A 14,727-nucleotide genomic window follows, 5' to 3' on the forward strand; every position below is an offset into this window, starting at 1 on the left:
AGGAAGGCAGTCTCTAGAAACTAACATTTCTCCTCCCCTAGGTAGGTCACAGAAACTGAAAATATCCTCTTTGTCCCACTTTCCTGTCTTGGAGCAGGCTGTGTCTGATAATAGCTCACAAGACCCACGTTTTAGAAGAGTCCTGCCACATACCCCGAGGTGAGCGCGCTGACAGGCCTGGAGGGCTGACACAGGCAGGCCTTCCTGAGTTTCCCACCCACTGTTCCCTTTCGGTGGGTCATAGTTTGTGTCCAATCGCCTTATACACAGCTGTCCACGCGGTCAGTGCGCTAGGAGCGCTTCTGAGGATGAAGCTGCGGAGGCTCCCAGGAAAGCGGAGTCCACACGGCACAGGTGCACCAGCACCACGGGAAAGAAGCTTTGCGCGTGACCTTCTAGACCCTCTCCTGGGTTCGTCTTATTTTATCCTTCAAAGTCACATTTATACTAAACTGACGGGTTTGTGCATTACCTGTGCCCGTGCCAAGCGCCGACCCGGCTGCCGTCCTCGCCACTCAGGAGGCATAAAGATGGCTCAGCATAAAGATGGCAGGCTCTTACCTCCAATTAGCACCACGAAAGCCAGGAGTGGAGCGTGGCTCCAGGGGTCGAGCCCGGGCCTTGAGCACGAAAGCTAAATAGCATCACAGCCGGGTGTTCGCGCCTCGTCCCCATCAAACGAAGCGGCCTTCAAGCAGAACCGACCCCAAGGTTCAGCCCGCTGGAGGTGAGCCGCGCCGCTGTCCCCGTGATCCCGCGCCGCTGTCCCCGCGGTCCCGCGCCGCTGTCCCCGCGGTCCCGCGCCGCTGTCCCCGCGGTCCCGCGCCGCTGTCCCCGCAGTCCCCCGCACCCGGGGCCGCGCCGCTGTCCCCGCGATCCCGCGCCGCTGTCCCCGCGATCCCGCGCCGCTGTCCCCGCGATCCCGCGCCGCTGTCCCCGCGATCCCACGCCGCTGTCCCCGCGATCCCACGCCGCTGTCCCCGCTGTCCCCGCGATCCCGCGCCGCTGTCCCCGCGGTCCCGCGCCGCTGTCCCCGCGATCCCGCGCCGCTGTCCCCGCTGTCCCCGCGATCCCGCGCCGCTGTCCCCGCGGTCCCGCGCCGCTGTCCCCGCGATCCCGCGCCGCTGTCCCCGCGATCCCGCGCCGCTGTCCCCGCGATCCCGCGCCGCTGTCCCCGCGGTCCCGCGCCGCTGTCCCCCAGTCCCCCGCACCCGGGGCCGCGCCGCTGTCCCCGCGGTCCCGCGCGCACCGGGGTCGTTTGATCAGTCGGAGGCTCCGCGCAGCCCCGATGGTAGCGAATTCCTCTGGGGCCCGAGAAGCTTGTTTTCTTTTCATTTCTTGTTCTTGTCGGTCATGGGCCTGAGCTCTGGGCCTGGGCGCTGTCCCTGCGCTCTTCAGCTCAAGGCGAGCGCTCCACCGCTTGAGCCACAGCGCCACTTCGGGTTTTCTAATGGTTCACTGGAGATAGGAGTCTCACGGACTTTCCTGCCCGGGCTGGCTTTGAACCGTGGTGATCCTCAGACCTCAGCCTCCTGAGTAGCCAGGGTGACAGGCGGGAGCCACCGGCGCCCGGCTTGTTTTCTTTTACTCTTCGGGGAAACTGACTTCACACCCTCGCACGAGGGAGCCGCCAGCGTCCGGCCCCCGAACGCCGGGTCCTGCGTCGTCTCCTGTGAAGAAGACGTGACCGCGGGGCGTTGGGAAGAGGAGCTCTGAGAGAAATTGTGGTTCCGAAAGACACAGGGTGCGGACGCGCCGCCGGCCACGCACGGCCACGCACGGTCACGCACAGCCACGCACGGCCACGCACGGCCGCCCTAGCCGCGGCGGAGCCCAAGCTGGTAGAGGCAGCTAGGAGAAGCAGGCGGCAGGGCGGAGCACCCGCGGGCCAATTAGAGTGCAGCCTGCCGGCACGCCTCCGGGAATCCAACCAATAGAAACGTGGCAAGCACTATGAAAGCCAGCACGCCTGAGGGGAGGCAGCCAATAGGGACGCGGCAGACGGTATGAAAGCCAGCACGCCTGCGGGGAGGCAGCCAATAGGGACGCGGCAGGCGCTGGGCTAGCGGAACCCGCGGAGGACGATCCCAGGCTATGCAGGCACCTGGCTTTGCAGCTGTTGATCCGAAGGCTCTGTCCAGAGCCACCCACTGGATCCCCAAAAGTAGCTGTCGCAATTTGGGGTTCTGAGCTCTAGGAGGCGGCCCAGGAAGATCACGGGAGGCAGCCGGAAAAGCCTGCTCTCTGGGAAGCCCGCGGCCCGTCCCCGGTCCTGGCCTGGAGCCGAGATCCAAGGCAGCTTGGGTGGGTTTGTATTTCACTGGTAAAACGGCCACTGCTCCACGTTTCTAGGCTGTTCTGTTGGCTGTCTTCCAAGCTGGTCGAAGTAATCCTTGGGCGCCCGGCGTACGCGGTGTGGTGCGCTCTGGCCTCCCACAGCCCACGGCTACAGCTTCCCTAACCACGACCGACACTGGCGGTCACCGCCCTGGAGGAGGAAAGGCTTCGTTCTGACGGGCGGGTCGCGGGGTTGAGCTGTCGTCTGCCTCCATTTGGGCTTGCGGTGGCAGCACGTACTGTCATGTGTGAACGCGGACACTTCATGGATGCTAAAAGAGAGGAGAGCGAGCCCATCATCCTGACCTCCCCTCCAAGGGCTCTCTCCATGACTTCTTGACACTGGGTTCCATTTCCTAAGCTTCTAGACCATCTCCCAGCAGTGTCACTGGCTGAAGACAACGCCTTCAACACACGGGCTCAAAGGACATTGAAGTTCCAGAAACTTCTGTCTGGAGTGTTTTGTCCTGAAAACATCACTAGCAACATTTCAGATTCATTCCAGAGGATGAAGGCCTGTTGCAGAAAGCCCGGGGGCTGGGTAGGATCGGGACATGTTATCTCAAAATATACTACTTTTGGTATATTATTTTAAGCTGAAGGCAACTTAGGAACCACACACAGGAAAAAAGAAAAAACCTCAATCCTTTATCCTTTCCTACATGAAATCAAGGTTCAGATTTCTTTTCCTTTTCCCGTGTGTGTGTGTGTGTGTGTGTGTGTGTGTGTGTGTGTGTGTGTGTGTGCGCGCGCGCGCACCAGTCCCCCAGCTTTGAACTCAGGGCCTGGGTGTTACCCCCGAACTCTTTTACTCAAGGCTAGCATTCTACCACTTGGAGCCACAGCTCCACTTCCAGTTTTTAGGAGATTAATTAGAGACAGGAGTCTCACAGACTTTCCTACCCAGGCTGACTTCAAACCACAATCCTCAGGTTTCAGCCTCCTGAGAAGCTAGGATACAGGTGTCAAGACTCTGACACCGGGCTCAGAGATCTCTTTTGTAAAGGACATTTCCAGGTATGAAGATGCTCCTGTCTTGCACCAGATATCTGTATCTGTAATGCTGGATATTGCATCAAGCTGTCTACATAGACAACTACCAACCCACCCACCCGCATGCGTGTCCTAGGCTCCTTCCCAGCCCCCCTCCCCCCATGCATGTCCTTTCCCACAATGCACCCCCAGAAGTCCAGTCCCCTGCTTCCTTTCTCTAATTGCTTCACAAATGTTCACCACTTGTTAAAATGGCATACAAACTTCCATGTCTAACAACATATGAAGTGAACAATGTACCATGAAATGTGGGTGCTAGATCTCTTCTTTAACTTTGTCAGTTTAATTCACAAGCCTCTGCCACCCCTCCTGCTTAGAGGGCCCACACGCACACATTGTGAATATTGGAAATAATAGTTACAGCAAGTCTCTAATGATGTGAGAATCTTCGTTACTGCAGCAAAACTCACAGATAAGAGCAGTATCCGCAATACTTTCTTTTAATGTCACCTAGTGAGAAGCCTGGGAACCCAGACCTGTAAGAAATAGTGGCAACCATGAAGACATTACAAGTCCATTTTCATCAGCTTCCTGCCTGGGAAGCTAGTGTCTCCACTGGGAACTGGGTGCCCGCTATGAGGTTGTGACAAAAATAACAGTAGACCATGCACCATGCAGGCTTCTTCCAACACCAAGATCCCCCAGCTGTGGAAATGATCCCCAAATTGATGGTAAATGTAGCTGTTGGTGTTAATGTTTTATTCTGCAAATCCTGACTTTCCTGTTTACAGTTCAAGTCCGTTGTGTTGGATCAGCAATGTCATAACAATGAGCAGGGAGCAAACGCAGCGGACGGGGACCTGGGTCATTGACGTTCCCATGCTGATGTCATGTGCGCGCTTGACGTTCCCATGCTGATGTCATGTGCGCGCTTGACGTTCCCATGCTGATGTCATGTGCGCGCTTGACGTTCCCATGCTGATGTCATGTGCGCGCTTGACGTTCCCATGCTGATGTCATGTGCGTGCTTGACGTTCCCATGCTGATGTCATGTGCGTGCTTGACGTTCCCATGCTGATGTCATGTGCGTGCTTGACGATCCCATGCTGATGTCATGTGCGTGCTTGACGTTCCCATGCTGATGTCATGTGCGTGCTTGACGTTCCCATGCTGATGTCATGTGTGTGCTGCTTGACGTTCCCATGCTGATGTCATGTGTGTGCTTGACGTTCCCATGCTGATGTCATGTGTGCTGCTTGACGTTCCCATGCTGATGTCATGTGTGTGCTGCTTGACGTTCCCATGCTGATGTCATGTGTGTGCTGCTTGACGTTCCCATGCTGATGTCATGTGTGTGCTGCTTGACGTTCCCATGCTGATGTCATGTGTGTGCTTGACGTTCCCATGCTGATGTCATGTGTGTGCTTGACATTCCCATGCTGATGTCATGTGTGTGCTTGACGTTCCCATGCTGATGTCATGTGTGTGCGCTTGACGTTCCCATGCTGATGTCATGTGTGTGTGCTTGACGTTCCCATGCTGATGTCATGTGTGTGCTTGACATTCCCATGCTGATGTCATGTGTGTGCTTGACGTTCCCATGCTGATGTCATGTGTGTGCACTTGACGTTCCCATGCTGATGTCATGTGTGCTGCTTGACGTTCCCATGCTGATGTCATATGTGCACTTGATGTTCCCATGCTGATGTCATGTGTGTGCTTGACGTTCCCATGCTGATGTCATGTGTGTGCACTTGATGTTCCCATGCTGATGTCATGTGTGCTGCTTGACGTTCCCATGCTGATGTCATGTGTGCGTTTGGGTTTTTTTTTAATTAGATTTTTGAAAATTCTGTGCTCTATTCCATATTGAAGTGAGCCTCAGCCCAGAACCCCCCTTAATTAGACCTGCCTGGGCCCACGGGGGGCGTGGGTGTTACGCAGTCATCGTCCTGCTCTCCAGCTCTTTCAGCCTGTCTGTACCTCTTCTTCTCACACAAGGTTGGATGGCGGCACGAGTGCGTGTGCTAGTGAAGCTGCTGAAAGCCTACTGCAGCCCAGTGAGCTGTCCACCATGCGGCCAGGGCCGCTCCACCCAGAGGCCGTCTGTCTGTCTGCAGGGACCCCGCGCCAGGCTGTCTGTCTGCAGGGACCCCGCGCCAGGCTGTCTGTCTGTCTGCAGTGACCCCTCGCCAGGCTGTCTGTCTGTCTGCACGGACCCCGCGCCAGGCTGTCTGTCTGCACGGACCCCGCGCCAGGCTGTCTGTCTGCAGGGACTCCGCGCCAGGCTGTCTGGCTGTCTGTCTGCACGGACCGACCCTACGCCACGGCCAGGCCGGGCTGTCTTCACCCGCAGCCGGGTGGCGGCCCCCGGCCCCTCACGGCCCCGCATGGTGCCCTGAGACCGCGGGCGGCCGCCGGCCACCGCACCCCATCTCCACCTCCCCACGCACCCCGAGCCCAGCCCCGGGGCAGACCCGCCCCGCCCCACGCCGCGGGCGATCCTCCACCCTCGATCCTCACCGCGACGGAGGCCCCGCCCTCCCCAGGTGGCGGCCGCCGCGAGCCCTTCCGCCCGGCCAGCGAGGGTGGCGCTCCCGACCGCGCTGAGCCCGCCCGGCCGCCTCGGCCCGGCCGCCCTCGGCCCGGCCGCCCTCGGCCCGGCCGCCTCGGCCACAACTACATCCCGGCCCCGCCCGTCCTCACCTAGCCCCGCCCCGTCTTCACCTAGCCCCGCCCCACCCTCGTCTAGCCCCGCCCCTCCCTCGTCTAGCCCCGCCCCGTCTTCACCTAGCCCCGCCTCGCATCTCACCTAGCCCCGCCCCGCCCTCGCCTAGCCCCGCCTCGCCTCTCACCTAGCCCCGCCCCGTCCTCACCTAGCCCCGCCCCATCCTCACCTAGCCCCGCCTCGCCTCTCACCTAGCCCCGCCCCGTCCTCACCTAGCCCCGCCCCGTCCTCACCTAGCCCCGCCCTGCCCCAAGTGATCCACCGCCCCTCCCGATGACGTCACAGAGCCCCGTGGGCGGGGCGAGGCCTCGCGCGGGCAGACTCCCGAGGCAACGCCCTCCCGGGACGTCACAGAGCCCCGGGGGCGGGGCCAGGTGCGGGCAAACCCCGAGGCGCCGCCTCCAGGTGACGTCACAGAGCCCCGCGGGCGGGGCCTCGCGCGGCGGGGCTGTTGGGCCTCCCGGGCTGCAGGCGCCTGGCCCCGCACCCGTCGCCCTGCGGGACCTCCGCTGCGTATCGGCCCTCTCCGACCCCCGAGGCTCCCGGCGCGGCCCGGAGCACCCCTCCGCTCGCCGGCCCCGCCGCCCTCGGGGCGGCCCCCGCCAGCCTCTCCGGCCGCGGGGCCCTGGATGGGCCTTCCGCCCGCCAAGGCGCCTTCTCGGGGCTGCAGGTGACCGAGGTCCGAGGACCCGCGTCCCGGTCAGAGCCGGGCTCGGAGCCGCCCGCCGCCGGCCAGGTAGGAGCGCGCCCGCCCCGGCCCCGGGCGCCCTCGGGCGGCTCCGAGCCCGGCCCGCCTCGGCCCCGCGTCCAGCGCCGTCTGCGGCGGCGTGCGTGTGCGTCCACACGTGGGCTGTGCGTCGGCCCGCGCGTGCACGCGGCTGAGCGTGTTTGCTCACACGTGTGTGAGCGCGCGTGTCTGTGCAGGCAGCCCTGCGCCGTGTCCGCGTGTGTCCACGCGTGTCCGCGTGTGTCCGCGCACAGGGCGGTGTGCAGGCAGCCTTGGCCGTGCCCTCGTGTGTCCGCGTGTGTCCACGCACAGGGCGGGTGCAGGCAGCCTTGGCCCTGTCCGCATGTATCCACACGTGTCCGCGTGTCCATGTGTGTCCGCACACACGGCGGGTGCTTACATCTTTGCTGCACCGAACTTGGCTCCTAATAGAAAAGACCCGCGCAGCTCTGCGGGTCTTGGCTCACGCCGGCTGCTCACCCCTCCGTCCACTCAGGAGGTTGGGGGTGAGGGTCTCGAGGCTGGGGGTGAGGGTCTCGAGGCTGGGAGTGGGGGTCTCAGTGAAAGCTATGCTGGGCAGAAAAGTCAGTGAGACTCCGCACGTCCAAGTGACCTTGGACCGGCCAAAGCCAGAACTGCAGGTCAGCTCAGGGCGAGGGCTCCAGCCTTGAGGGCAGACGCTGAGCCCCGGTCACTCTTGCAGCTGGGAATGGACTGGGGTGTGAGGGACGACGGTACCTGGTGGAGAATGCAGCCACGGGCTCAAGGAACCTGGGACATCCCTGCCCCAAAGGCTGGCCGCGGGCTCACATCAAAGTGTTCAGGAAACTTAGCAGCATTTTCTGCAGGGCCATCTGGGCAGGCGAAGACAGGCAGGGTTAAGCTCAGGCTTAATGGACCAAGGTTCAGAGGGGCTGGGTGAGCAGCCACAGAGGCTCTGTGTGTTTCCAGGATGCATCTGCTGTTCATGGGAAAGCAGCAGGTGCAGTGAGCCAGCTGGAGCACCCGCTTCCATCCAGTTGTAGTGGAAACCCTCACCTTAATCTCCCAGGAACCATGGATGCTGTGGAACTTGCCAGAAAGCTACAGGAGGAGGCCACATGCTCCATCTGCCTGGACTATTTCACTGACCCAGTGATGACCTCTTGTGGTCACAACTTCTGCCGCGAGTGCATCCGGATGACCTGGGAAAAGGCCAAAGGCAAGAAGGGGAAGAGGAGGCAGAAGGGGTCATTTCCCTGCCCCGAGTGCAGGGAAATGTCCCCCCAGAGAAACCTGCGGCCAAACCGCCTGCTGACCAAAGTGGCTGAGATGGCGCGCCAGCACCCGGGGCTGCAGAGGCGGGACCTGTGCCCCGCACACCAGGAGCCCCTCAAGCTCTTCTGCCTGGAGGAGCAGACCCCTATCTGCGTTGTCTGCAGGGAGTCCCGGGAGCATCAGTCGCACAGGGTGCTCCCCGTGGATGAGGCTGTGCAGGAGTACAAGGTAGGGGAGGGGGCCCCGCGGGAGGGCCCCTGACCAGCGGGTAAGAGGCGCTAGCCAGCACTGGGAAGGGCCTCTCGGGGGCCAGGAACCCTGGTTGCAGATGAAAAAGTGGCATCCAGTGAAGAGGGAGCCAGGATCAATGCTAGAGAGGGAGGGTGTCCAGTGAAGGGCAGGGCTCCTAGGCCCAAGCCAACAAAGGTGATTTTCCGTGGCCAACTCCTAGGCTTCACTTTCAGGGCCCTGGTCTGGCCTGGCGGCCCAGTGAGCCACTCTGGAGGGGTGGAGTCCCGGGTAGTTGTGTTCCACTCTCTCTGAGAGCTAAGGGTCCGTGCGGCCTGGCTGGTTAGAAATGTGCTCAAATGGTTTGTAGGAGAAAGTGGCACTAGGCTGCTGCTAATCTAGCTGCAGAACATAGGGCAGCACACCAGCAGCGGCACACCTTCCCCTCTCAGTCCCAAATTACAGAATTGCAAGTGTTCTGATTCTCCAAATCAGACTCCAAAGGACCTTTTTTTTTTATTTTTTATTTTTGGTCAATTGTGAGGCTTGTTCTCAGGCCCTGGGTGCTGTCCCTGAGCTCTTTTGCTCAAGTCTAATGCTCTACCACTTTGAGCCACAGCTCCACTTTTAGTTTTCTGGTGGTTGATTGGAGATAAGAATCTCAGACGTGCCGGGCGCTGGTGGCTCACGCCTGTAATCCTAGCTACTCAGGAGGCTGAGATCTGAGGATCGCGATTCAAAGCCAGCCCGGGCAGGAGAGACCGTGAGACTCTTATCTCCAATAAACCACCAGAAAACCGGAAGTGGTGCTGTAGCTCAAGTGGTAGAGCGCTCGCCTTGAGCTGAAGAGCTGAGGGACTGCGCCCAAGCCCAGAGTTCAAGCCCCACTACCGACCAAAAAAAAAAAAAAAAGAATCTCAGACGTTCCTGCCTGGGCTGGCTTTAAACCCCAATCCTCAGATCTCAGCCTTCTGGGTAGCTAGGATTACAGGCGTGAGCCTTCAATGCTTGGCTGGATGACTGTCTTAATGTGGACAGAAAAGGAAACTGGAAAAGCACAAGTAAAGGTGCTTGGACTTGGGCTAGGAAGGTGGCTCAGTGGTAGAGTGCTTGCCTAGCATGCATGAGGCCCTGGGTTCAATTCCTCAGCACCACATAAACAGAAAAAAGCCGGAAGTGGCCTGTGGCCACAGTTGTCTCCGGTACAAGGTGGGCAGCTTCTGTCCCTCAGGCTTCAGGAACAAAAAGATGGAGTGATTCCTGCAACTACGCTTTTGTATTTGAGGGGCCTCTAGCTCGTAACCCTCATTCAGAAATGGTCTATTGGGGCCTGTTCTGACCTGCTTCACTGCTGAACTGGCTTGTCTGGGGTGGGGTGTCTGGTCCATGCAGCTTTAGAGAGCACAACTCAGGCCGGGCAGAGAGGGGTCAATCCACTGGCCTAATTCCTGTGATTGTGCATTCCACAGGTGAAGCTGGAGGAGGACATGAAGTACTTCCGGGAGGAGATAGAAAAGACAGAGAAGATGCAAGCCAAGGAGGAGCAGAGCTTAGTAGAGTGGCAGGTAGGTGCCAGGGCTGTGGAGGGGCCCTGAGGGCCTTTCCCTCCCCACAGCCATCCCCACCCACTATGGTAGCATGTGCCCCCAGCGCCTTCCAGTGTCTTCAGTGTCGGGGATTCAGGGAAGGAAAAGGTTCCTTCCACCCTCTGATGTCAGTCGCTGACCCAAGAATTAAACTGAAATAAAACGTGAAGGAGAGATGGTGTTTAGGGGAGGAAGCGTGCAGGGGCCGTGGATGCAGACTTAGACCTCTGGAGATTCATCCAAGGACGAAACCACAGCATGTAACTTCAGGTTAAAAAAACAACAACAGGGTTTCACCGGATCCAGCAAGTGAGTTCAGTTTGGCTGGAGCACTGATACAGCAGCAGAGCAATCTCTGGAGCAGAGCTGTCTGTCCCTGGCTGTATGGTACAGGTGGCATGGTATCTCATGGCTGGCTATGGCCCCTGCAGGATAAAGCAAAGGAGAGGAGAGAGCGCATCCTGGTAGAGTTCCAGAAGGTGGTCCTCTTCCTGGTGGAGGAAGAGCGGAGGCTCCTGCAGACCTTGAAGAAGGAGGAGGAGGAGACAGTGATGAGGCTGCAGGATAGCAAAGCCTCCCTGGACAGACAGAACCACTCCCTGCACTCCCTGCTCCTGCAGCTGGAGGATCGGAGCCGAGAGGACCCTGTCCAAATGCTGCAGGTGAGGCTGGCTGGGCCGGGCCAGCCACCCATAGCCATGTACCTGTATAAATCGCCAGGAGATGGGGGTGTGGTATGAGGATGCCCAGGCCCAGGGATAGCTAGCATGGGCTAAACTTGGGAGAAAATGCAGCCTGAGAGACAAGTCTGCTATAGCTTAGGCTGATGGAAGAGTACAGGTGGCACATCCCATACCAGGAATGCTCAGGACGGGAGAAGTACAGGTGTCAAATCTTCTTTTGAATTTTGGAATATTACCATCAATGTAATGAGATATCTTAGGGAAAGAACCAGTGTCTCAACATGAAATTCATATGTTCTGCTGATGGTGGATATATATAATAATTTTCAGTACCCCTGTGTTCTGACTTATCATTCTGATCCTATGGGATCAGGGGTGGAATGTTCCACTATGGTGTACCAGCAGTGCTTGGAGAGATTCAGATTTGGAGACCAGCAGGCTAGCGTTCTGTGGTGTAGTGTTCCTTCTCCATGTTGGGCAGCAGTAGCAAGCCATAACTCCCAGTCAGCCATGAGACTCCCAGGGTGTGCTCCCAATATATACAGCGTGAGGGCATGATGCTAAGCTGGGATGTGCAGTGGCCAAGTCTACTGTATTTTTAATTTTCAATGGGCTTAATAAAGGATCATCATACGCTCACATGCCGAGGTCCTGGAGGTTAGGACTTCTGTCTATGACATTTTGGAAGGAGGAAATAATTCAGCCTCCAGGAGGCTCCAGCCCAGATGAGCTGTACCTCCCTGCTTCCAGGCCTAAGGAGGTGGTGCTGGGCATCTGGTGGAGAGCTGGAGCAGGGCTCACCATTAGTATGGAGGAGACTCACTGACTCTGCATGGGCAGAAGTGGTTTGGGGGCAGGGCAGAGGTACCTGCAATGCTACGGCTCCGGAAGGGGTGGAGAGATGCTGGCCTTGACTTGACACACGGGTGGGCATCTGGCTCATTCGAGCACCCGGTAATTACAGCACAGAATGCACTTTGCACTATGATCCTGAAGACGCATGCATGCATATAGTTATGCAACTGAAGCAAATATCTCCTGCAGGGAATCTGTAAGGATTACAACACACAGGTGCTGATGCGCTGTGGGGTTTTCCTTGGTAGCTTTTACAGCCATTCTAACTTAGGATACAGTTTTTCTTCTATTAAAAAACGACAAAAACAAAAAAGCCTATTCAAAGCCAGGAGCCTGTAATCTGAAGGCTGAGACCTGGAGATCATGGTTCAAAACCAGTCTGGGGAGGAAAAGCCACTAAAAAGCCAGAAGTGGAGCTGTGGTTCAACTTGTAGAGCGCTAGCTTTGAGCAAAAGACCTCAGGCCCAGCGCCCAGGCCCAGTTCAAGTCCCAGGACTGGCAAAATTTTAAAAGCAAATAACCAAACCCACAACCTGCTCACACTTAGTGGGTGGTTTTCTGACCCCTTGGGGCCTTTTCCTGTGTCTGAGGTTGAACCCAGGGCCTTCGTGAGCAGGCAGCTCCCGCAGACCGTCCGGGCGGGTCCTGTGCGGGAAGTCAGCGTTAGGGTTCGGCTGCCCAAGGTGGTTTGTAGAGAAAGAGCGCGCGGGGCTCCCCGAGGTGCTGACCGGAGGCGCGGGCACCGCCGGGTGGAGGCCGGGCTCTGCCCCACACCCCTCGGGGCCTTGCACGGATGGGGAGCTGTGTGCGCGCGCACGCGTGATCTCCGTGCGCACGCGCGCGCGTGACCGCGGCTCGCTCATGTCGGGCAGGCGCCCGGGCTGGGCTCCCCAGGCTCCCGGTCCTCGGTGCCGCCCGTAGCTGAGCTGGCATGGCACCGGCCGGACCGGACAGGACTGGAGAGACGGCTCTGGGAGGAGCTGTCTGCAGAGTGGTCTTTGCCTCTGCCTGAGGGCGGCCGGCGGGGCAGCCGAGCCCCTCTTCAGCAGCTGAGCCCCTCTCTCTCTTGGTTCCAGGACGTGAAGGACACCCTGGCCAGGTAGGCGGGTGGCCCTGGGGGCGCGCGGGCGGCGGCGGGGGCGCGCAGGAGGGCGGCAGCGAGGGCGCGCGGACGGCGGCGGGGGCGCGCGGACGGCGGCGGGGGCGCGCGGACGGCGGCGGGGGCGCGCGGACGGCGGCGGGGGCGCGCGGGGGCTGAGGGGCCTCGTCTGTTCCCCGGAGGAAGAGCAGCCTGAGTGTGCAGTACCCGAAGGTGGACCTCCCCGCGGCGCTCCGGACGGTGTGCCGGGTGCCAGGCCAGATCGAGGTGCTCAAGAGCTTCCAGGGTGAGCGCGGCCGCGGGACCTCTCGTCCGGGGACTCGGGTGGGGAGTGCGCCCCGGGCGGGTGCGGAGGCGGCTGCGATCGGGCGGCCCGGCCTCGGCGCGGGTCCCAACCCCTGGCCTGCCGAGCTGAGTCGCTCCGGCTCGGGGAGCGGCGCCACCGGGCGACCTCGGGCTCACAGGGCCGGTGGGTCAGCTGGGAGGGGGGCGGCAGGAGGGGCCTCCGCCCCCCGCCCCGACCGGCCCTCCTCGCCCCTCCCCGCAGAGGACGTGGTGCCGGACCCCGGCTCGGCCTACCCCTACCTGCTCCTGTACGAGAGCCGCCAGCGCTGCTACCTGAGCCTCCCGCCCGACGGCGGCGCGCCGGGCGGCCGCGAGCGCTTCGTGGCCTACCCGTGCGCCGTGGGCCAGAAGAGCTACGCGGCCGGGAGGCACTACTGGGAAGTGGGCATGAACCTCACCGGGGACGCGCTGTGGGCGCTGGGCGTGTGCCGCGACAACGTGAGCCGCCGCGACCGCGTGCCCAAGTCCCCCGAGAACGGGTTCTGGGTGGTGCAGCTGTGCAAGGGGCCCAAGCCGGCGCCCCCGGCGGCCCCCGCGCCCGTCACGCTCGCCGACCCGCCCAGCTACGTGGGCGTCTTCCTGGACTTCCAGGCCGGGGAGGTGTCCTTCTACAGCGCGCACGACGGCGCGCACCTGCACACCTACTCGCAGGCCGCCTTCCCCGGGCCCCTGCAGCCCTTCTTCTGCCTGGGGGCCCCCAAGTCCGGCCAGATGGTCATCTCCACAGTGACCATGTGGGTCAAGGGCTAGGCGCGGGCGCCGGCGGCCGCAGTGGCGGAAGCTTCGAGAGGTAATTTTGCAAAGAGCCCCGAGTTCCGAGCGGACTGGCTTCTAAATACATATCTGAGCTGCAGGCGGGCGCCCGAGTGCTGATGTGGTTCCTGCTCGCGGACCCCGGCGGGCGTCGACGCGCCCTGTGCCGGGCCGTCTCCCGTCCGGAGGACGCCCCGTCCGGGGCGCGCGCGCGGGGAGGAGGCTCGGGGTGCGGGCACAGGGGAGGAGGCTCGGGGTGCGGGCACAGGGGAGGAGACTCGGGGCGCGCGCGCGGGGAGGAGGTTCGGGGTGCGGGCACAGGGGAGGAGGCTCGGGGCGCGCGCGCGGGGAGGAGGTTCGGGGTGCGGGCACAGGGGAGGAGGTTCGGGGTGCGGGCACAGGGGAGGAGGCTCGGGGCGCGCGCGCGGGGAGGAGGTTTGGGGTGCGGGCACAGGGGAGGAGGCTCGGGGTGTGGGCACGGGGAGAAGCTGGAGTGCGCGCACAGGGTAGGAGGCTTGGGGAGCGCGCGCACTGGGGAGGAGGCTCGGGGCACACGGGCGGGGAGAAGCTGGGGTGCGCGCGCACGGGGTAGAGGGCCGGGGTGCGCGCACGGGGAAGAGCCTCGGGGAGAGCGGGCACGGGGAGCGGGCCCGGGGAGGCTGGGGGGTGCGCGGGCACGGGGAGGAGGCTCGGGGTGCGCGGGCCCGGGGAGAGCGGGCACGGAGTGCGCGCGCTCGGGGAAGAGGCTGGGGGTGCGCGGGCACGAGGAGGAGACTCGGGGTGCGCGCGCTCGGGGTGCGCGGGCACGGGGAGGAGTCCCGGGGCTCCCTCACCCGGCCCCCGGCACCGGAGCGCGGCCCTGCATTCCGCCCGCCCCCGGGCCCGCGGGGAGGCCGCCGCTTCAGGCCCCGGAAGGGCGCGTGACCGGCCGCGGCCAATCCCAGGCGAAAGCGGATGAAAAAGAACGCACTTCCTGCATCCGCCGCCGTTTCCCGGCGTGCCGGCGTCCGGAAGCCGGGGCGAGCGCGCCCGAGCCCCGCGTCCCCGGAGCCCGCCGGCCGCACCCCGCGTCCCCGGAGCCCGCCGCCCGCGCCCCGCGCCTCCCGGGCCCCGCGCGCTCCCCGCGGCCGCCGCCC

General features: G+C 61.8%; 1 protein-coding gene across 1 annotated transcript; it reads left to right on the top strand.

The window, feature by feature from the left end:
• The first annotated feature begins 7,838 nt into the window (after positions 1–7,838).
• On the top strand, positions 7,839–13,588 carry Trim17 (tripartite motif containing 17). The gene is made up of 6 exons (XM_042669517.1): positions 7,839–8,270; positions 9,740–9,835; positions 10,288–10,518; positions 12,471–12,493; positions 12,676–12,779; positions 13,041–13,588. The coding sequence occupies exons 1-6, from the start codon at positions 7,842–7,844 to the stop codon at positions 13,586–13,588; spliced, it is 1,431 nt and encodes a 476-aa protein (XP_042525451.1). The 5' UTR covers positions 7,839–7,841.
• Positions 13,589–14,727: the final 1,139 nt, after the last annotated feature.

Source organism: Dipodomys spectabilis, unplaced genomic scaffold, assembly GCF_019054845.1.
Source record: "Dipodomys spectabilis isolate Male_0828 unplaced genomic scaffold, ASM1905484v1 ptg000496l, whole genome shotgun sequence".
Lineage (NCBI taxonomy): Eukaryota > Metazoa > Chordata > Mammalia > Rodentia > Heteromyidae > Dipodomys > Dipodomys spectabilis.